Source organism: Bombina bombina, chromosome 2, assembly GCF_027579735.1.
Source record: "Bombina bombina isolate aBomBom1 chromosome 2, aBomBom1.pri, whole genome shotgun sequence".
Lineage (NCBI taxonomy): Eukaryota > Metazoa > Chordata > Amphibia > Anura > Bombinatoridae > Bombina > Bombina bombina.
Window position 1 is genome coordinate 427,209,423 of NC_069500.1, and position 24,079 is coordinate 427,233,501.

Sequence of the window (24,079 nt, forward strand, 5' to 3'; positions counted from 1 at the left end):
ATGACATTTATTTTTATCCTAAAAAGTCTCATCACAGATTTCTTTGTCTGTTTGCAAATACACAATCATTAGTGAATAATTGATTACACACTTACCCTCCGTTGTCCATTGGGATGATTTGAAAGTGCTGGATAACCAATGAAACACATTGTGGCAGCTTAAAAAAGCACTTTTTTTACTTGTATTTTTATGCCTGATGAAACGACCGTGTTGTGTGGTCCAGAAACACGTTGCAGCAACATTAGACTTGTCTTTTAACCTTTTTATACGGAGGAGTATGATTATTTAGATTGAATTTGCTCTATCTGCACAAAGAACTATACAAACCATTACATAAAAATTGGTTTGCCTGCACCATATCTTCAGCCTGTTTGATACTTGGATTAAACTTCCCTGTGATCTTACCTGTGACCTGAGAACTGGTCTCTACCTTGATACAGGATCAGTATCCAGTTAGCTGACTACTGCAAGTCTCAGTCTGCCTGTTTGCACTATCTAGTGCCTTAAAAATTGTGAGTTTTACTATTTACCTTTCTTTATTATATATCACATATGGATTTCACTATGAGGCACCCATTTTCTTTCTAACATATATCCTTCATGATTGCATCATGAACAATGTTACCAATTCATCATTGTAATTCATATGCAACTATTTGGTTTCATACAATGTCATTATTGTAAAGTGGTGGGAACTCTTCATCTAAATAAAGTTGATAAAAACTGTGTATTAAAGTTTCATAGCAGAGCAGTTTACTTGCACATATAAGAGATTGCAATACAAAATGCAGCAACAGACATTTTTAGTTCCTTATAAGTTTTTCATGGGGTGATGACCTGGTTCCCAGTTTAATATTAGTGTAATAGCGAGTGGTCACTGGAGCCTTGAAGATTCACATTAAAGGGACACTGAACCCAATTTTTTTGTTTTGTGGTTCAGACAGAGCATGAAATTTTAAGCAACTGTCTAATTTACTCCTATTATCAAATTTTCTTCATTCTCTTGGAATCTTTATTTGAAAAGCAAGAATGTAAGTTTAGATGCCGGCCCATTTTGGTGAACAACCTAGTTGTCCTTGCTGATTGGGTGGATAAATTCATCCACCAATCAAAAACTGCTGTTGAGAGTTCTGAACCAAGAAAAAAAGCTTAGATGCCTTCTTTTTTATATAAAGATAGCAAGAGACAAAGAAACATTGATAATAGGAGTTGCTTAAAATTGCATGCTCTATCCGAATCACGAAAGAAAAAAAATTGGGTTCAGTGTCGCCTTTAAAAGCAGAATGTAAAACGCTCTAAGTAAACCCTGAAAGGAACAAGAAACCCAAAAATTGTTGTTCATGAATTCAGATAGAGATAACAATTTTAAACAAATTTCCAATTTACTTATTTTATCAAATTAGTTCCATTCTCTTGGTATCCTTTATTGATGTGAAGAACAATGAACTATTGGCGCTAGATGAAACACCAGGTGAGTCAAAGACAAGAGCATATATGTGCAGCCACCAACCAGCAACTAGCTCCCAATGGTGCTTTGTTGCTCCAGAGCATACCTAGGCATGATTTTTCAACAAAGGATACCAAGAGACAAAGCAAATTTGGCAATATAAGTAAAAACTAAATTTATGCTTACCTGATAAATTTAATTTATTTCCGGGCATGGTGAGTACTCGATTATTTACAATTACTAACGGGAATGTCACCTCTGGCCAGCAGGAGGCGGCAAAGAGCATCCCAGCAAAGCTGTTAAGTGTCACTTCCATAACCCATAACACCCAGTCATTTAGCCAAAGGGAAACGGAATAAGGAAGATAACACAAGGGTATAGAGGTTGCCTGAGGTTTTTTTTAAAAAAAAGTTTGTCTAAATTTAAACAAGGGCGGGTCGTGGACTCCTCATGCCCGGAAATAAATAAGATTTATCAGGTAAGAATAAATTTTGTTTTATTTCCTATGGCATGGGGAGTCTATGATTTATTCAAATTACTAGTGGGAACCAATTCCCAAGCTAGAGGACACAGAATGAAAGGGAGGGAGAACAGACAGGCGGACCTAAACTGAAGGCACCACCGATTGAAGAACTTTTCTCCCAATGGAAACCTCAGCCGAGGCAAAAATATAAGAATTAGTTGGATTTGGAAAAAAATATGCAAAGAGGACCAATGACCGTCTTGTAGATTAGCTCCACAGATGCTTCATTCTTGAAAACCCAGGAAGAAGAAACAGCCCTAGTGAATGAGTCGTAATTCTCCCAAGAGGCTGTTAATCCAGCTGACTCATACACTGATCGGATAACACTGCTCACCAGAAAGAAGGAGCAGTAGAAGAGGTCTTCTGGTCCTTACGCTTACCAGCGAAAAAAAACTAACAGGGCAGAAAACTGCCAAAAAACATAATTTATATAAGAACTTAACCTGATAAATTCATTTCTTTCATATTAGCAAGATTCATGAGCTAGTGACGTATGGGATATACATTCCTACCAGGAGGGGCAAAGTTTCCCAAACCTCAAAATGCCTATTAAATACACACCCCTCACACACCCACAAATCAGTTTAACGAATAGCCAAGAAGTGGGGTGATAGAAAAAAGTGCGAAAGCATAAAAAATAAGGAATTGGAATAATTGTGCTTTATAATACAAAATATCATAACACACCACAAAAAAAGGGGTGGGCCTCATGGGACTCTTGCTAATATGAAAGAAATTAATTTATCAGGTAAGTTCTTACATAAATTATGTTTTCTTTCATGTAATTAGCAAGGAGTCCATGAGCTAGTGACGTATGGGATAATGACTACCCAAGATGTGGATCTTTCCACGCAAGAGTCACTAGAGAGGGAGGGATAAAATAAAGACAGCCAATTCCGCTGAAAAATAATCCACACCCAAAATAGAGTTTAAATTATAAGCAGAAGATTCAAACTGAAACAGCTGCCTGAAGTACTTTTCTACCAAAAACAGCTTCAGAAGGAGAAAACACATCAAAATGGTAGAATTTAGTAAAAGTATGCAAAGAAGACCAAGTTGCTGCTTTGCAAATCTGATCAACCGAAGCTTCATTCCTAAACGCCCAGGAAGTAGAAACTGACCTAGTAGAATGAGCTGTAAATCCTTTGAGGCGGAGTTTTACCCGACTCGACATAAGCATGATGAATTAAAGATTTCAACCAAGATGCCAAAGAAATGGCAGAAGCCTTCTGACCTTTCCTAGAACCGGAAAAGATAACAAATAGACTAGAAGTCTTTCGGAAATTCTTAGTAGCTTCAACATAATATTTCAAAGCTCTAACTACATCCAAAGAATGCAATGATTTCTCCTTAGAATTCTTAGGATTAGGACATAATGAAGGAACTACAATTTCTCTACTAATGTTGTTAGAATTCACAACCTTAGGTAAAAATTTAAAAGAAGTTCGCAACACCGCCTTATCCTGATGAAAAATCAGAAAAGGAGACTCACAAGAAAGGGCAGATAACTCAGAAACTCTTCTGGCAGAAGAGATGGCCAAAAGGAACAAAACTTTCCAAGAAAGTAATTTAATGTCCAAAGAATGCATAGGTTCAAACGGAGGAGCTTGAAGAGCCCCCAGAACCAAATTCAAACTCCAAGGAGGAGAAATTGACTTAATGACAGGTTTTATACGAACCAAAGCTTGTACAAAACAATGAATATCAGGAAGATTAGCAATCTTTCTGTGAAAAAGAACAGAAAGAGCAGAGATTTGTCCTTTCAAGGAACTTGCAGACAAACCTTTATCCAAACCATCCTGAAGAAACTGTAAAATTCTCGGAATTCTAAAAGAATGCCAGGAAAAATGATGAGAAAGACACCAAGAAATGTAAGTCTTCCAGACTGTATAATATATCTCCCTAGATACGGATTTACGAGCCTGTAACATAGTATTAATCACAGAGTCAGAGAAACCTCTTTGACTAAGAATCAAGCGTTCAATCTCCATACCTTTAAATTTAAGGATTTGAGATCCTGATGTAAAAAAGGACCCTTGTGACAGAAGGTCTGTCTTAACAGAAGAGACCACGGTTGGCAAGAGGCCATCCGGACAAGATCCGCATACCAAAACCTGTGAGGCCATGCTGGAGCCACCAGCAGAAACAAACGAGCATTCCTTCAGAATCTTGGAGATTACTCTTGAAGAAGAACTAGAGGCGGAAAGATATAGGCAGGATGATACTTCCAAGGAAGTGACAACGCATCCACTGCTTCCGCTTGAGGATCCCTGGATTCTGAACAGATACCTGGGAAGTTTCTTGTTTAGATGAGAAGCCATCAGATCTATTTCTGGAAGACCCCACATTTGAACTAATCTGAAGAAATACCTCTGGGTGAAGAGACCAATCGCCCGGATGTAAATGTTTGGCGGCTGAGTTAATCCGCTTCCCCAATTGTCTATACCTGGGATATGAACCGCAGAAACTAGAAAGGAGCTGGATTCCGCCCATACCAGAATTCGAGATACTTCTTTCATAGCCAGAGGACTGTGAGTCCCTCCTATGAGTTTGATGTATGCCACAGTTTGTGACATTGTCTGTCTGAAAACAAATGAACGATTCTCTCTTTAGAAGAGGCCATGACTGAAGAGTCTCTGAAAATTGCACGGAGTTCCAAAATATTGATCGGTAATCTCACCTCTGAGATTCCCAAACCCCTTGTGCTGTCAGAGACCCCCCCAAACCAGCTCCCCAACCTGTCAGACTTGCTCTGTTGAAATTACAGTCCAGTCAAGAAGAACAAAAAGAGCCCCCCTGAACTAAACGATGGTGATCTGTCCACCACATCAGAGAGTGTCGTACAATTGGTGTTAAAGATATTAATATTGAGATATCTTTGTGTAATCCCTGCACCACTGGTTCAGCATACAGAGCTGAAGAGGTCGCATGATGAAAACGAGCAAGGGGATCGCGTCCGATGCTGCAGTCATAAGACCTAAAATTTCCATGCAATAAAGCTACCGAAGGGAATGGAATTGGACTGAAGGTTTCGACAAGCTGATATCAACTTTAGACGTCTCTTGTCTGTCAAAGACAGAGTCATGGACACTGAATCTATCTGGAAACCTAAAAGGTTACCCTTGTTTGAGGAATCAATGAACTTTTGGTAAATTGATCCTCCAAACCATGATCTAGAAGAACCAACACAAGTCGATTCGTTGAGATTCTGCTAAATGTGAAGACTGAGCAAGTACCAAGATTCGTCCAAATAAGGAAATACCACAATACCCTGTTCTCTGATTACAGACAGAAGGGCTCCTAGAACCTTTGTAAAAAATTCTTGGAGCTGTAGCTAGCAAACGGTAGAGCCACAAAACTGGTATGCTTGTCTAGGAAAGAGAATCTCAGAAACTGATAGTGAACTGGATGAATCGGAATATGCAGATATGCATCCTGTAAATCTATTGTGGACAATATAATGCTCTTGCCTGAACAAAGGCAGGATAGTCCTTACAGGTACCATATTGAATGTTGGTATCCTTACATAACGATTCAATATTTTTAGATCCAGAACTGGTCTGAAGGAATTCTCCTTCTTTGGTACAATGAAGAGATTTGAATAAAACCCCAGCCCCTTTTCCAGAACGGAACTGCATAATTACTCCAGCCAACTCTAGATCTGAAAACATTCAGAAATGCTTGACGCCTTCGCTAGGTTTACTGGGACACGGGAAAGAAAAAATCTCTTTGCAGGAGGCCTCTTAACTTGAAGCCAATTCTGTACCCTTCTGACTAACAATGTACTGATCCGGAGATTGTGAACGGAATTGAACCAAATTTCTTTGAAAAAACGTAATCTGCCCCCTACCAGCTGAGCTGGAATGAGGGCCGCACCTTCATGTGGACTTGGGTAGCTGCTTTGGTTTTCTAAAAGGCTTGGATTTATTCCAGACTGGAGATGGTTTCCAAACTGATACCGCTCCTGAGGATGAAGGATCAGGCTTTTGTTCTTGTTTGACGAAAGGAACGAAAAACGATTATTAGACCTAAATTTACCTTTAGATTTTATTATCTGTGGTAAAAAGTTCCTTTCCCTCAGTAACAGTTGAGATAATAGAATCCAACTGAGAACCAAATAATTTATTACCCTGGAAAGAAAGGAAAGCAGAGTAGACTTAGAAGACATATCAGCATTCCAAGTTTTAAGCCATAAGCTCTTCTAGCTAAAATATGCTAGAGACATAAACCTGACATCAACTCTAATGATATCAAAGATGGCATCACAAATAAAATTATTAGCATGTTTTAGAAGAAAATAATGCTATGAGAATTATGATCTGTTACTTGTTGCGCTAAAGCTTCTAACCAAAGGCTTGAAGCTGCAGCAACATTCCGCTAAAGATATAGCAGGTCTAAGAAGTAAGCTTTTCTTAGAAAAGATTCAATTTTCCCTATCTAAAGGATCCTTAAAGGAAGTACCATCTGCCGTAGGAATAGTAGTACGCTTAGCAAGAGTAGAGACAGCCCCATCAACCTTAGGGATTTTGTCCCAAAATTCTAATCTGTCAGATGGCACAGGATAAAAATTGCTTAAAACGTTTAGAAGGAGTAAAAGAATTACCAAATTATTCCATTCCCTGGAAATTATTTCAGAAATAACACCAGGGACAGGAAAAACTTCTGGAATAACCTACAGGAGATTTAAAAACCTTATCTAAACGTTTAGATTTAGTATCAAGAGGACTAGAATCCTCAATTTCTAATGCAATTAGGACTTCTTTAAGTAAAGAACGAATAAATTCCATTTTAAATAAATATGAAGATTTATCAGCATCAACCTGAGACAGCATCCTCTGAATCAGAAGAAACAATATCAGTATCAGAATGATGATGTTCATTTAAAATTCATCTGAAAAATGAGAAGTTTTTAAAAGACTTTTTACGTTTACTAGAAGGAGGAATAACAGACATAGCCTTCTTAATGGATTTAGAAACAAAATCTCTTATGTTATCAGGAACACTCTGAGTATTAGATGTTGACGGAACAGCAACAGGTAATGTAACAGTACTAAAGGAAATTATTATCTGCATTAGCAAGTTTGTCATGACAAACAGTACAAACAACAGCTGGAGGAACAGATACCAAAAGTTTTACAGCAGATACACTTAGCTTTGGTAGCTCCAGCACCAGGCAGGGATATTCCAGAAGTATCCTTCTGAACTCAGCTTCAACGTGGGACATCTTGCAATATGTAATAGAAAAAACAACATTTAAAGCAAAAATTGATCAAATTCCTTAAATGACAGTTTCAGGAATGGGAAAAAAATGCCATAGAACAAGCTTCTAGCAAACCAGAAGCACAAAATAATGAGACTTAAATAATGTGGAGACAATAGTGACGCCCATATTTTTTAAGCGCCAAAAAAAGACGCCCATATTATTTGGCGCCTAAATGCTTTTGGCGCCAAAATAACGCCACATCCGGAACGCCGACACTTTTGGCGCAAAAAAACGTCAAAAATGACGCAACTTCCGGCGACACGTATGACGCCGGAAACAGAGAAAAATTTTTGCGCCAAAAAAGTCCGCGCCAAGAATGACCCAATAAAAATGAAGCATTTTCAGGCCCCCGCGAGCCTAACAGCCCACAGGAAAAAGTCAAATTTTTAAGGTAAGAAAAAATGATTTATTCATATGCATTATCCCAAATTATGAAACTGACTGTCTGAAATAAGGAATGTTGAACATCCTGAGTCAAGGCAAATAAATGTTTGAATACATATATTTAGAACTTTATATAAAAGTGCCCAACCATAGCTTAGAGTGTCACAGAAAATAAGACTTACTTACCCCAGGACACTCATCTACATGTAGTAGAAAGCCAAACCAGTACTGAAACGAGAATCAGTAGAGGAAATGGTATATATAAGAGTATATCGTCGATCTGAAAAGGGAGGTAAGAGATGAATCTCTACGACCGATAACAGAGAACCTATGAATTAGACCCCGTAGAAGGAGATCACTGCATTCAAATAGGCAATACTCTCCTCACATCCCTCTGACATTCACTGCACGCTGAGAGGAAAAAACCGGGCTCCAACCTGCTGCGGAGCGCATATCAACGTAGAATCTAGCACAAACTTACTTCACCACCTCCATAGGAGGCAAAGTTTGTAAAACTGATTTGTGGGTGTGGTGAGGGGTGTATTTATAGGCATTTTGAGGTTTGGGAAACTTTGCCCCTCCTGGTAGGAATGTATATCCCATACGTCACTAGCTCATGGACTCTTGCTAATTACATGAAAGAAATCTTTATTTGCTTGAAGAAAAAATATTTGAGAACGTACAGCATCCAGGTTGAGTAATAGACGATCCTACTCAGAAGGAGGATACGGCCAAAAAGAAGGAACAACAATTTCATGATTGATGTTGCAATCCGATACCACTTTAGGAAGAAAACTCAATGAGGAACGAAGGACCGCCTTATCCACATAAAAATAAGATAAGTGATCAGGCCGACGAAAAGCAAGAAGAAACCAAATTTTCCCAGTACAACAACGTACCATTAACTGCATACATAGGTCCAAACGGAGCCTGCTGCAGAACTATGAGTTAAGGTTCCAAGGAAGAACAACAATATAAAAAACACAGGCCTGAGTCTGACCGAGGACTGCACAAAAGATAGAACATCTGGCAGATATGCCAGACCTAGTGCCAAGGCATAGACGGAGTAGAAATCTGACACTTCCAAGTACCAACTGATAAACCTTTCGGCAGGGCATCCTGAAGAAAAGACTAAATTTGTGGTATCCTCCCACTACTCCAAAAGAAAAAATCCTCAATTCACACCAATAAAGGTATATAGCCATACCGTATGGGTAATCTCAAGAGAAACCGGAGCAAGCCAGAAACATGGGATTAAAGACCATCTAAAAAAAAACAACACGCCTAGCTAAGGCTAGACGTTTAATCTCCAAGCAGCCAGTAGCAAAGAAACTAGATGCGATTGGAGGAAGAGACCCGGATAATAAGGACCTTCCCCAAAAGCAACCTACAAGGATGAATAAAGGCATCTTCACCGGATTTAAATCCAAATCTCCTTGTGGATTCAATTTTATGACCTCCTGCACGCAAGCAGGGAATATAACTACCAAGCAACAGCGGGCTATTCCGCGAACGAGGTCCTGCGAGACCAGGCAGGAGCAATTAGAAACACTGACGCCATCTCCTGCTTGATATGAGCCATAACTCGAGGAAGGAGAACAAACGAAGGGGACATTTATGTCCCTTGAAGTTCCAAGTCCCTGCCAGAGCGTTGATCAGAGCAGTCTGTAGAACTCTTGATCCAGAACCATACCTAGAAAGCTTGGCGAGCACAAGAGATGCAAGAGAGGTTCACAATGACATCCTTAGTACTTCAATTCTGCTGTTAGGCAGACTCCCCTGTATGCCATAACATTGCTGTACATACAGCCCTTAAACCTAGCCAGGGATAGTACAGAATTTTGAACCCTCCCAGGGTGCAACACCATTAGAAGCAAATCCAGACCCCCCACCTGAGGGATATCCTTGAGAATACTTCCTGGTGGAGATCCCACTCCCTGGAATGAAAGATCTGCCTGCTCAGAAGATCCGCTTCCCAGTAGCCCAACCCTGTTATGTGGAAGGCAGAGAGGAGACAAACATGAGACTCTGATCACTGAAAAAGCGAGACATCCTTCATAGTTAACAAAATCCCAAATCCTTCCTGATGGAAGATGCATGCCCATCGAGAAGATGATGTCCAATAGGAATCCGATAAACCGGACCCAACCAAGATGAGGCCAGGCTGTTAGAGCTCTCAAATCTGAGGTTTATGGTAAAGAAAACTCATCTTTAACCCAAAAAACCCTGAGGATATAAAAGGACTTCAAATTGTTCCTCAGCCCGACCAGATGGTATCTGTGGTTACAATCACCCCTGAAGTTTTCAAGAAGTATGAACCTTAAGACAAGTGGTCCTGTGAAACCACCAAGATAGAGAATCTCTAGATAGGGAGACTAGACTATTCTCTGCTTAAGATCCAAGAGGACTCCGATCCATGGACTGAGCATACCTACCTGAAGACGTCTCATAAAGAACAACCCAAAATGAATAAATATCCCTGAAAGCAACCATTAGAACAATTACCTCCATTAACTGAGCCCCTGATGGACGGATAGAGGCCAGACGAGACATGCAAGAAGAAAATTGGATATTCTGACACCTGTCAGAAAAATCCACATGTACAGAGAATCTGTATTCTCTAAATCCTCTTAGAGGGCCGACTAAGAATTACCTTGCCGAGAGGGATCCTGACCTCTCAGTCTTAAGCGTAGAGCATCCAGATAATAGACTTGATTTAATACCTCAGAATTATAAGGATATCTGATTGTGTCTTAATCAAAGACACTGTGCGGCCATAACCCAGTTGAAGGCGGGAAAAACTTTTTAACCCCAACGCTGCTCATAGAAAATAAAAGATGCAACAAACAAAATGGTAACTGATTCACAATACCTGTAACGTATCAAAAACACATAGCAGGGCACCCTGTACTAGACATAATCCTATAATAAGGGATAACAAAAGCAAGTGCATTTTACAAACCCCCTTATTGCAAGTCACTCTCAATCTTACGTGCAGGGATTTGGTCCATCCACCTACATGTTTGTGTGCTGAAAATGGACCATGCAGGGATAGTAAAAGTCAACTCATCAATTTACAGAGGCACCATACAGCCTGGGTCTTGCGGTGTAAACTGACCCCTCATTAGGCAAAATAAGCGCATAAAGTCACTCACACTGGCTGCACACCAGTTAACTACTCAGCCGCAGCAAATCTCAACTAGAAGATAAATATAAAAAATAGTGACCCTACATAAGATTAGCAGGTCCCACCAGGTCTCCAATTATCTTCTTCTGACCCTTATTTTCATCATTTATTGTAGAAATAAATATAAAAGGACTTACCCTCCTGGGTCTTCTGCTGTGGAGCAGATACAACAGCTCCAAGTTTGTCAGGCTCATCTGGTCGCTGACAGGGACCTGAATATTCAAGAAAAAACAGAGTAACCAACCCTGGTTTTCTATAAAGGGGTAGCATTGGTGTTAGGATTTTAAGCAAAGACCACTTTGCCGCCTTCTAATTGCTTTTAGCCACTATTTCTCTTACTAAAGAGATTGACATTGACACAGCTTGACCCCAATCCTTGCTTGCAGGGAAAAGTACCCATAAAAGGATTCAATCTTTTCAGACACCATCTTCGCACATTCTCCCCTGATAGAGGCAAAGAGAATGACTGGGGGTTATGGGTAAAGGAAGTGACACTTAACAGCTTTGAAGGGGTGCTCTTTGCCTTCTCCTGCTGGTCAGGAGTTGAATTCCCACTAGTAATTGGAATGAATTGTGGACTCCCCATGCCATAGGAAAGAAATGGAAATCTTTACTGTTGCTTTAAGGCAGTAGAATGTAACAAATTGAATTACACTAACATTATAAACAGAACTAAAAGGTAAATTAGCTAGTGTGTATCATATCTGCGATTCACAAACTAATACCCAGTTAAATATGCAATGAAATGTGCTGTAAAAAAAAAAAACTTCAAATGGTATACGTATACTGTATTACCAGGGGTAATGTAAAGTTAATACTTTAGAAGCAGTCATTTTGTCAGCAGCAATTTAAAAAAAAAAAAAAAATAGAACAAAAAAAAACTTACATACTAAAGAGACACGTATCCAATCTCACAAGCTACGTCTGTACATAATTAGACATAAAAAATATTAATGTAAATACACAAATCCTAAGAAAAAAATATACATATTTCATATACCTGGAAGTGTTTAATCAAAAATATTAGCCAGGAGGTTATTTCATATTAAAATACAGACTGGATTCAAATAATAAAAAAAAAATTAAATCAGTTCTGATGAGGTTTTCGTCTTTCAGCAAGAAGCGTCAGGATAGACGCGTAAACGAAATACATAATCACAAGGCAGAGCGTGGAACTCAAGGTTCCGAAAGAGAACAGAAAACAAAAGACGTAGATCATCAGCAAGTAGAGGATAAAACGATAGCTGGCTAAAAATCGTAGGCGAATGCGAGGAGTTGGAGGTTCAAAAGAATGTTGTGATGCAACGGGACTTCTACGTTTAGGGGGAGAACTGATCAGATGGTAACGGGAAAACTTGCCAAGGAAATCCTCTCTTGAGCACAAGGCACCCATTTGATCTGCAAACTGTAAAGGAAGAGATTGCAATAATTAGATCAAAATCATGTAACAAGCACACAAATGTAAGTCAAAAATATTTGGGAAAATCCCTTAAAGGGATATAAAATAACTTGAGATCAAAATATATTTGCAAAATATATTAATAACGGTACTGTATTATATAAACTCCCTTCTTATGTATCGAAACAAGGTTTTTTATTTGGTAGAAAGCCTTAGCAAGCGTGCACGCACAGTACTGTGACATAGCAGTCAACAAAAGTGGTTTGTGCATGTGATAGTGCCCGCAAAGTGCAACTGACCTATTGCTCATCCGCAATGTACATACTCCTGCAAACACTCCTACAATAGCTTATGCGTGGGCATAACCAGCAAGTGGGTCCTCTGATGTGGGGAGGGACTGAACGCAGCGTGAGAGTTGTTTTCACAAACATTGTTTATATACCAATATTTTCAAAAACCTTATTTTATGGCACTTACAAGCATTACAAACACCAATAATTTAACCCCTTGAACTGTCAGGAATGCATTGCATTTCTGATACTGGTGAGGACGTAATTAAATTAGGGCTACTTGTGCCATTTTATTCTCTTGATATTCTTTGTTGAAAAGCATACGTATGCAGATTCAGAAGCCTGCTTGTGTTAGAGAACTATGGGGGAGAGAGAAAAAGCGAGAGACTGCACTAGCAAACTTTAAAGTGATGGTAAATCCTAGTGTATCAAAAAAGCTTAAATTTACCAGCACTGAAAATAAATGGGACCTTCAGTAATGAGTTTAAAAAAAAGTTACGTTAAAAGTTTTTGCTAAACTAAGCAGCATTTTTTTCCCAATGAGGCGACGTTTCCATCTGTTAGCCAATAGCTGTGCTAGCTATCAGCACAGTGCTGTACGGCTAGCACTGTCACCTCATTGTTGGTTAGAGCCGCATAGGTTAGCAAGGATTCTGCGGCAAAGAAAAGGTACTTTTAAATATACCTTTTTTTTAAACTCATGACTGAAGGCCCCATTTATACTTAGTGCTGGTAAATCCTAGCATTTTTGCAATGCTGGGGTTTACTATCACTTTAATGGGTTCACGTCCCATGACAAGACTCTCAGGCCTGGTGCTAACCAGCACTCACAGATAGCAGTGTTTGCAAAAAGTGACTCAGGCAGTTAAAGGGGTAGTTCACCCAAACATTTTCTACCCTTTAAATTGTTCCCAATGTATTAAATTGTGTACAAGTAGCTAATTTACCCCTATTTTGGCATTTTAAATAGCTGATTTAGCCTGTGGAATCCAAACCTATACTGAAAGTTTCTGTACTGGAGTCTATGCTATTGACAAGCCTAAGTAAACACAGTCAGCAGAAGAAATTACACTCCCAGAGGGGTGCAGGATAGTTAAGTAATAAAATTATAATTTTCCATTGTTCTAAGTATTGAGCTTTAGTTTTCCAGACAAATATAAGATAAGGAAGCAAATGTGTGTACACAAAGTGATAACATAATGAGATCTGATATTACTTGAACCTCAACCCATTGTAATAGGCTGTGGTTTAAAGGCACAAAACCAGCTACTTCATATACACAAAAATGCAATTTCTCATACATTTTATACTCTTTTGCTTTTATAACAAATCACTGAAAATACATTAATATAAAAACAGAATTTATGCTTACCTGATAATTTACTTTCTCCAACGGTGTGTCCGGTCCACGGCGTCATCCTTACTTGTGGGAATATTCTCTTCCCCAACAGGAAATGGCAAAGAGCACAGCAAAAGCTGCCCATATAGCCCCTCCTCGGGCCTCCGCCCCCCAGTCATTCGACCGACGGTTAGGAGAAAAAAAGGAGAAACTATAGGTGCCGTGGTGACTGTAGTGTATAGAGAAAGACATTTTTCAAACCTGATTAAAAAACCAGGGCGGGCCGTGGACCGGACACACCGTTGGAGAAAGTAATTTATCAGGTAAGCATAAATTCTGTTTTCTCCAACATTGGTGTGTCCGGTCCACGGCGTCATCCTTACTTGTGGGAACCAATACCAAAGCTTTAGGACACGGATGAAGGGAGGGAGCAAATCAGGTTACCTAAACAGAAGGCACCACGGCTTGCAAAACCTTTCTCCCAAAAACAGCCTCCGAAGAAGCAAAAGTATCAAATTTGTAAAATTTGGCAAAAGTGTGCAGAGAAGACCAAGTCGCTGCCTTACATATCTGATCAACAGAAGCCTCGTTCTTGAAGGCCCACGTGGAAGCCACAGCCCTAGTGGAGTGAGCTGTGACTCGTTCAGGAGGCTGCCGTCCGGCAGTCTCATAAGCCAATCGGATAATGCTTTTCAGCCAGAAAGAAAGAGAGGTAGCAGTAGCTTTTTGTCCTCTCCTCTTACCAGAGTAAACGACAAACAAAGATGAGGTTTGTCTAAAATCCTTTGTTGCTTCTAAATAGAACTTTAAAGCACGAACTACATCTAAATTGTGTAACAAACGTTCCTTCTTAGAAACTGGTTTCGGGCACAGAGAAGGAACAACTATCTCCTGGTTAATATTCCTGTTGGAAACAACTTTTGGAAGAAAACCAGGCTTGGTACGTAAAATGACCTTATCTGAATGGAACACCAGATAGGGTGGATCACACTGCAAAGCAGATAATTCAGAAACTCTTCTAGCAGAAGAAATAGCAACCAAAAACAGAACTTTCCAAGATAGTAACTTGATATCTATGGAATGTAAAGGTTCAAACGGAACCCCTTGAAGAACAGAAAGAGCTAAATTTAGACTCCAAGGAGGAGCCCTTGAAGAACAGAAAGAGCTAAATTTAGACTCCAAGGAGGAGTCATGGGTCTGTAAACAGGCTTGATTCTGACCAAAGCCTGTACAAAAGCTTGTACATCTGGCACAGCTGCCAGTCGTTTGTGTAACAAAACAGATAAAGCAGAAATCTGTCCTTTTAGAGAACTCGCTGACAACCCTTTATCCAAACCCTCTTGGAGAAAGGAGAGAATCTTAGGAATTTTAATCTTACTCCAGGAGAATCCCTTGGATTCACACCAACAGATAAATTTTTTCCATATTTTTTGTTAAATCTTTCTAGTCACAGGTTTTGTGGCTTGTACCAGAGTATCTATCAATGAATTTGAAAACCCACGCTTAGATAAAATCAAGCGTTCAATTTCCAAGCAGTCAGCTGCAGAGAAACTAGATTTGGATGTTCGAATGGACCTTGTACTAGAAGATCCTGTCTCAAAGGTAGCTTCCATGGTGGAGCCGATGACATATTCACCAGGTCTGCATACCAAGTCCTGCGTGGCCACGCAGGAGCTATCAGAATCACCGAGGCCTTCTCCTGTTTGATCCTGGCTACGAGCCTGGGAAGGAGAGGAAACGGTGGAAACACATAAGCTAGGTTGAACGACCAAGGCGCCACTAATGCATCCACTAGAGTCGCCTTGGGATCCCTGGATCTGGACACGTAGCAAGGAACCTTGAAGTTCTGACGAGACTCCATCAGATCCATGTCTGGAATGCCCCATAATTGGGTTAACTGGGCAAAGACCTCCGGGTGGAGTTCCCACTCCCCCGGATGGAAAGTCTGACGACGCCCATTTGATGATCTTGGATACCTCTCTCATCGCCAAGGAACTCTTTGTTACTCCCTGATGGTTGATGTAAGCTACAGTCGTCATGTTGTCTGACTGAAATCTTATGAATCCGGCCTTCGCTAGTTGAGGCCAAGCCCGGAGAGTATTGAATATCGCTCTCAGTTCCAGGATGTTTATCGGGAGAAGAGACTCTTCCCGAGACCATAGACCCTGAGCTTTCAGGGAATCCCAGACCGCGCCCCAGCCTAATAGACTGGCGTCGGTCGTGACAATGACCCACTCTGGTCTGCGGAAACTCATTCCCTGAGACAGGTGATCCTGAGTCAACCACCAACGGAGTGAGTCTCTGGTTACCTGGTCTACTTGAATCTGTGGAGACAAGTCTGCATAGTCCCCATTCCACTGATTGAGCATGCACAGTTGTAATGGTCTTAGATGAATTCGAGCAAAAGGAACTATGTCCATTGCTGCAACCATTAATCCTACTACTTCCATGCACTGAGCTATGGAAGGCTGCAGAATAGAGTGAAGAACTTGGCAAGCGTTTAGAAGCTTTGACTTTCTGACTTCTGTCAGGAAGATCTTCATTTCTGAAGAATCTAATATTGTTCCCAAAAAGGGAACTCTTGTTGACGGGGACAGGGAACTCTTTTCTACGTTCACCTTCCACCCGTGAGATCTGAGAAAGGCTAGAACAATGTCTGTATGAGCCTTTGCCTTGGAAAGAGACGACGCTTGAATTAGAATGTCGTCTAGATAAGGTGCCACTGCAATGCCCCTCGGTCTTAGAACCGCCAGAAGGGACCCTAGCACCTTTGTGAAAATTCTGGGAGCAGTGGCTAAACCAAACGGAAGAACCACAAACTGGTAATGTTTGTCCAGAAAGGCAAACCTTAGGCCCTGATGATGATCTTTGTGGATAGGAATATGTAGGTACGCATCCTTTAAATCCACGGTAGTCATATATTGACCCTCCTGGATTGTAGGTAAAATTGTTAGAATGGTTTCCATTTTGAACGATGGAACTCTGAGAAATTTGTTTAGAATTTTTAAATCCAGAATTGGTCTGAAAGTTCCCTCTTTTTTGGGAACTACAAACAGGTTTGAGTAAAACCCCTGACCTTGTTCCACTGTTGGAACTGGGTGTATCACTCCCATCTTTAACAGGTCTTCTACACAATGTAAGAATGCCTGTCTCTTTATTTGGTCGGAAGATAAGCGAGACATGTGGAACCTTCCCCTTGGAGAAAGTTCCTTGAATTCTAGAAGATAACCCTGAGAGACTATTTCTAGTGCCCAGGGATCCGGAACATCTCTTGCCCAGGCCTGAGCAAAGAGAGAGAGTCTGCCCCCTACTAGATCCGGTCCCGGATCGGGGGCTACCGCTTCATGCTGTCTTGGTAGCAGCAGCAGGCTTCTTGGCCTGTTTACCCTTGTTCCAGCCTTGCATTGGTTTCCAAGCTGGCTTAGCCTGGGAAGCGTTACCCTCTTGTCTAGAGGCTGCAGAGTTAGAAGCCGGTCCGTTCCTGAAATTACGAAAGGAACGAAAATTAGACTTATTCTTAGCCTTGAAAGGCCTATCCTGTGGAAGGGCATGGCCCTTCCCCCCAGGGATGTCTGAAATAATTTCTTTCAATTCTGGCCCAAAAAAGGTCTTACCTTTGAAAGGGATATTAAGTAATTTTGTCTTGGAAGATACATCCGCCGACCAAGACTTTAGCCAGAGCGCTCTGCGCGCCACAATTGCAAACCCTGAATTTTTCGCCGCTAATCTCGCTAATTGCAAAGCGGCATCTAAAATAAAGGAATTAGCTAACTTAAGTGCGTGAATTCTGTCCATGACTTCCTCATATGGAGTCTCCTTATTGAGCGACTTTTCTAGTTCATCGAACCAGAAACACGCCGCCGTAGTGACAGGAATAATGCACGAAATAGGTTGGAGGAGGTATCCTTGCTGAACAAAAATCTTTTTAAGCAAACCCTCCAATTTTTTATCCATAGGATCTTTGAAAGCACAATTGTCCTCAATGGGAATAGTCGTGCGTTTGGCTAGCGTAGAAACTGCCCCCTCAACCTTAGGGACTGTTTGCCATGTGTCCTTCCTTGGGTCAACCATGGGGAACAATTTCTTAAATATAGGAGGTGGGACAAAAGGTATGCCTGGTTTCTCCCATTCCTTAGTCACTATGTCCGCCACCCTTTTAGGTATCGGAAAGGCATCGGGGTGCACCGGAACCTCTAGGAATTTGTCCATCTTGCACAATTTTTCTGGAATGACCAAAGAGTCACAATCATCCAGCGTAGTTAGTACCTCCTTAAGTAATGCGCGGAGATGCTCTAACTTAAATTTAAACGTCACAACATCAGGTTCTGCCTGTTGAGAAACTCTTCCTGAATCAGAAAGTTCTCCCTCCGACAAACCCTCCCTCACTGCCACTTCTGACTGGTGTGAGGGTATGACAGATAAATTATCGTCAGCGCCTTCTTGCTCCACTGTATTTAAAACTGAGCAATCACGCTTTCTTTGAAATGCTGGCATTTTGGATAAGATATTAGCTATAGAATTATCCATTACAGCCGTAAATTGTTGCATAGTAACAAGCATTGGCGTGCTAGATGTACTAGGAATCGCCTGCGCGGGCATAACTGGTATTGACACAGAAGGAGAGGATGAAGAACTATCCCCACTACCTTCATTTGAGGAATCATCTTGGGCAACCTTATTAAATGTGACAGTACTGTCCTTACTTTGTCTGGACGCCATGGCACAATTATCACATACATTTGAAGGGGGGACCACCTTGGCCTCCATACATACAGAACATGATCTATCTGAAGGTACAGACATGTTAGACAGGCTTATACAGGCTATTAATACAATAAAACCGTTTTTAAACAAAACCGTTACTGTCTCTTTAAATTTTAAACAGAGCACACTTTATTTCTGCATATGTGAAAAACTATGAAAGAAATATCCGATCTTTACCAAATTTGCACCCTAGTGTCTTAATGCATTAAAAGTATTGCACCCCAATTTACAAGATTGTAACTCCTTAAATGAGGAAACTGGAGCTGTTTAATCAATTAACAACTTTAAAATCACTACAGTCCCAGCCACAGCGTTTGCTGCGACTTCACCTGTCCTTGGGAGTTATACGATACCACAATAAGCCTTCCAGGAACGTTTTTGATGGCCACCAGACCCTCTCACATGAAGCTGCATGTACTGCATGCAAAAGAAACTGCGCAATTATGGTGCGAAAATGAGGCTCTGCCTACTAGAGTGAAAGGTCCTTCCTGACTGGGAAGGAGTCTAAACTATTGCCTGGCGCCTAAAAACGTTCCCCAAATCACAGGTTTTTAAAAACACTTAAAACCTCCTATAAATAATGAATAAAGCAATCGATTTAGCCCACAAGAGTGTCAACCAGTATATAGCCCATTAATAAGCCTTCATTCTGTTATGAGTCTAAGAAAATGGCTTACCGATCCCCAAGAGGGAAAATGACAGTCTTCTAGCATTACACAGTCTTGTTAGAAATTGGACTAGTCATACCTTAAGCAGAAAAGTCTGCAAACTGTTCCCCCCAACTGAAGTTCTCTGGGCTCAACAGTCCTGAGTGGGAACAGCAATTGATTTTAGTTACTGCTGCTAAAATCATACTCCTCTTTTAAACAGAACTCTTCATCCTTTTCTGTTTTAGAGTAAATAGTACAAACCGGCACTATTTTAAAATAAACTCTTGATAGAAGAATAAAAAACTACAACTAAACACCACATACTCTTCACCATCTCCGTGGAGATGCTACTTGTTCAGAGCGGCAAAGAGAATGACTGGGGGGCGGAGCCCGAGGAGGGGCTATATGGGCAGCTTTTGCTGTGCTCTTTGCCATTTCCTGTTGGGGAAGAGAATATTCCCACAAGTAAGGATGACGCCGTGGACCGGACACACCAATGTTGGAGAAAACAATTTTACAGTGTACTGTCCCTTTAACCTGATACAAGCCTACGTGCAAAGCACAATAGGAAACAAAATCACATAAAAACATAATTTATGTAAGAACTTACCTGATAAATTCCTTTCTTTCATATTAGCAAGTGTCCATGAGCTAGTGACGTATGGGATATACATTCCTACCAGGAGGGGCAAAGTTTCCCAAACCTTAAAATGCCTATAAATACACCCCTCACCACACCCACAATTCAGTTTAACGAATAGCCAAGAAGTGGGGTGATAAAAAAGGAGCGAAAGCATCAAAAAAATTTAAGGAATTGGAATAATTGTGCTTTATACAAAAAAATAACCACCATCACAAAAAAAGGGTGGGTCTCATGGACTCTTGCTAATATGAAAGAAAGGAATTTATCAGGTAAGTTCTTACATAAATTATGTTTTCTTTCATGTAATTAGCAAGAGTCCATGAGCTAGTGACGTATGGGATAGTAGATACCCAAGATGTGGAACTTCCACGCAAGAGTCACTAGAGGGAGGGATAAAATAAAGACAGCCAATTCCGCTGAAAAAAAGAATCCACAACCGAAATCAAAAAGTTTTAATCTTATAATGAAAAAAACCCTGAAATTATAAGCAGACGAATCAAACAGAAACAGCTGCCTGAAGTACTTTTCTACCAAAAACTGCTTCAGAAGAAGAAAACACATCAAAATGGTAGAATTTAGTAAAAGTATGCAAAGAAGACCAAGTTGCTGCTTTGCAAATCTGATCAACAGAAGCTTCATTCCTAAAAGCCCAGGAAGTAGAGACTGACCTAGTAGAATGAGCTGTAATCCTTTGAGGCGGGGACTTACCCGACTCCACATAAGCAAGATGAATCAAAGACTTTAGCCAAGACGCCAAAGAAATTGCAGAAGCCTTCTGACCTTTCCTGGAACCAGAAAAGATAACAAATAGACTAGAAGTCTTTCTAAAATCTTTAGTAGCTTCAACATAATATTTTAAAGCTCTAACTACATCCAACGAATCAAATGACCTTTCCTTAGAATTCTTAGGATTAGGACATAATGAAGGGACAACAATTTCTCTACTAATGTTGTTAAAATTCACAACCTTGGGCAAAAATTGAAATGAAGTCCGCAACACCGCCTTATCCTGATGAAAAATCAGAAAAGGAGATTCACAAGAAAGAGCAGATAACTCAGAGACTCTTCTGGCAGAAGAGATAGCTAAAAGGAACAATACTTTCCAGGAAAGTAATTTAATGTCCAGAGAATGCATAGGCTCAAACGGAGGAGCCTGTAAGGCTGACAAAACCAAATTAAGACTCCAAGGAGGAGAGATTGGCTTAATGACAGGTTTGATACGTACCAAAGCCTGTACAAAACAACGAATATCAGGAAGATGAGCAATCTTTCTGTGAAAAAGAACAGAAAGAGCAGATATTTGTCCTTTCAAGGAATTTGCAGACAAACCTTTATCCAAACCATCCTGAAGAAATTGTAAAATTCTAGGAATTCTGAAAGAATGCCATGAGAATTTATGAGAAGAACACCAAGAGATGTAAGTCTTCCAAACCCGATAATAAATCTTTCTAGAGACAGATTTTCGAGCCTGTAACATAGTATTAATTACTGAGTCAGAGAAACCTCTATGACTAAGAATTAAGCGTTCAATTTCCATACCTTCAAATTTAATGATTTGAGATCCTGATGGAAAAGAGGACCTTGAGATAGAAGGTCTGGTCTTAACGAAAGTGTCCAAGGTTGGCAACTGGCCATCCGAACGAGATCCGCAAACCAAAACCCGTGTGGCCATGCTGGAGCCACCAGCAGTACACATGAGCGCTCCATTAGAATTTTGGAGATTACTTTCGGAAGAAGAACTAGAGGCGGAAAGATATAAGCAGGATGATAATTCCAAGGAATTGATAACGCATCCACTGCTTCCGCCTGAGGATCCCGAGATCTGGATAGATACCTGGGAAGTTTCTTGTTCAGATGAGAGGCCATCAGATCTATTTCTGGGAGACCCCAGATTTGCACAATCTGTAGAAAAACCTCTGGATGAAGAGACCATTCGCCCGGATGTAACGTCTGGCGACTGAGATAATCCGCTTCCTAATTGTCTACACCTGGGATGTAAACCGCAGAAATTAGACAGGAGCTGGATTCTGCCCATACCAGTATCCGAGATACTTCTCTCATAGCTTGAGGACTGTGAGTCCCACCTTGATGATTGATATATGCCACGGTCATGACATTGTCTGTTTGAAAACAAATAAACGATTCTCTCTTTAGAAGAGGCTAGAACTGAAGAGCTCTGAAAATCGCACGGAGTTCCAAAATGTTTATTGGTAATCTCGCCTCCTGAGATTCCCAAACCCCCTGCGCTGTCAGAGATCCCCATACAGCTCCCCAACCTGAAAGACTCGCATCTGTTGAGATCACAGTCCAGGTTGGACGAACAAAAGAGGCCCCTTGTATTAAACGATGGTGATCCATCCACCAAGTTAGAGATGATCGAACATTGGGATTTAAGGATATTTTTTGTGATATCCTTGTATAATCCTTGCACCACTGGTTCAGCATACAAAGCTGAAGTGGTCTCGTATGAAAACGAGCAAAAGGGATCGCGTCCGAAGCAGCAGTCATGAGACCTAAAATCTCCATGCATAATGCTACCGAAGGGAACAATTGAGACTGAAGGTTTCGACAGACTGAAACCAATTTCAGACGTCTCTTTTCTGTCAGAGACAGAGTCATGGACACTGAATCTATTTGGAAACCTAAAAAGGTTACTCTTGTCTGAGGAATCAAAGAACTTTTTGGTAAATTGATCCTCCAACCATGTCTTTGAAGAAACAACACAAGTTGATTCGTGTGAGATTCTGCAGAATGTAAAGACTGAGCGAGTACCAAGATATCGTCCAAATAAGGAAATACCGCAATACCCTGTTCTCTGATTACATAGAGAAGGGCACCTAGAACCTTCGAAAAGATCCTTGGCGCAGTTGCTAGACCGAATGGAAGGGCAATAAACTGGTAATGCTTGTCTAGAAAAGAGAATCTCAGAAACTGGTGGTGATCTGAGTGAATAGGAATATGCAGGTAGTCATCCTGTAAGTCTATTGTTGACATATAATGCCCTTGCTGAACAAAAGGCAGAATAGTTCTTATTGTCACCATTTTGAATGTTGGTATCCTTACATATCGATTCAATATTTTTAAATCTAGAACTGGTCTGAAAGAATTCTCTTTCTTTGGCACAATGAATAGATTTGAATAAAACCCCAGACCCTGTTCCAGAACTGGAACTGGCATAATTACCCCAGCTAACTCTAGGTCTGAAACACATTTCAGAAACGCCTGAGCCTTCACTGGGTTTACCGGAATGCGTGAGAGAAAAAATCTTCTCACAGGTGGTCTTACCTTGAAACCTATTCTGTACCCTAGAGAAACAATGTTCTGAATCCAAAGATTGTGAATCGAATTGCTCCAAACATCTTTGAAAAATCGTAACCTGCCCCTACCTGCTGCGCTGGAATGAGGGCCGCACCTTCATGCGGATTTAGGAGCAGGTTTTGACTTTCTGAAAGGCTTGGATTTATTCCAGACTGGATTAGGTTTCCAACTGGAAACCGTTCCTTTAGGAGAAGGGTCGGGCTTTTGCTCTCTATTTTGACGAAAGGAATGAAAACGATTAGCAGCCCTAAAATTACTTTTGGATTTTTTGCCCTGGGGCAAAAAGGCACCCTTCCCTCCAGTAACAGTTGAAATTATCGAATCCAACTGAGAACCAAACAACTTATTACCTTGGAAGGAGAGAGAAAGCAAAGTTGACTTAGAAGTCATATCTACATTCCAAGATTTAAGCCATAAAGCTCTTCTGGCTAAAATAGCTAAAGACATATACCTGACATCAATTCTAATGATATAAAAAAAAGGCATCACAGACAAAGTTATTAGCATTTTGAAGAAGTTTAACAATGCTATATGCATTATGAACTGTTACTTGTTGCGCTAAAGTCTCCAACCAAAAAGTTGAAGCTGCAGCAACATCAGCCAAAGATATAGCAGGTCTGAGTAAATTGCCTGAACATAAATAAGCTTTTCTTAAAAAAGATTCAATCTTTCTATCCAAAGGATCTTTAAACGAAGTGCTATCTGCCGTAGGAATAGCAGTACGTTTAGCAAGGGTAGAGATAGCTCCATCGACTTTAGGGATTTTATCCCAAAACTCCAATCTATCAGATGGCACAGGGTACAATTTCTTAAACCTTGAAGAAGGAGTAAATGAAGTACCCAAACTATCCCATTCCCTAGCAATCACATCT

General features: G+C 40.5%; 1 protein-coding gene across 2 annotated transcripts in view; it reads right to left on the reverse strand.

The window, feature by feature from the left end:
* Positions 1–11,794: 11,794 nt before the first annotated feature.
* The window catches only part of SMPD4 (sphingomyelin phosphodiesterase 4), a 130,514-nt gene continuing 118,229 nt past the window's right edge, over positions 11,795–24,079 (reverse strand). For both annotated transcript variants that reach the window (XM_053701984.1, XM_053701983.1), the window contains one exon: positions 11,795–12,209. In XM_053701984.1, the coding sequence (XP_053557959.1) occupies positions 11,892–12,209 (318 nt within the window). In that variant the 3' untranslated portion in view covers positions 11,795–11,891. The remainder of the gene's footprint in view (positions 12,210–24,079) is intronic.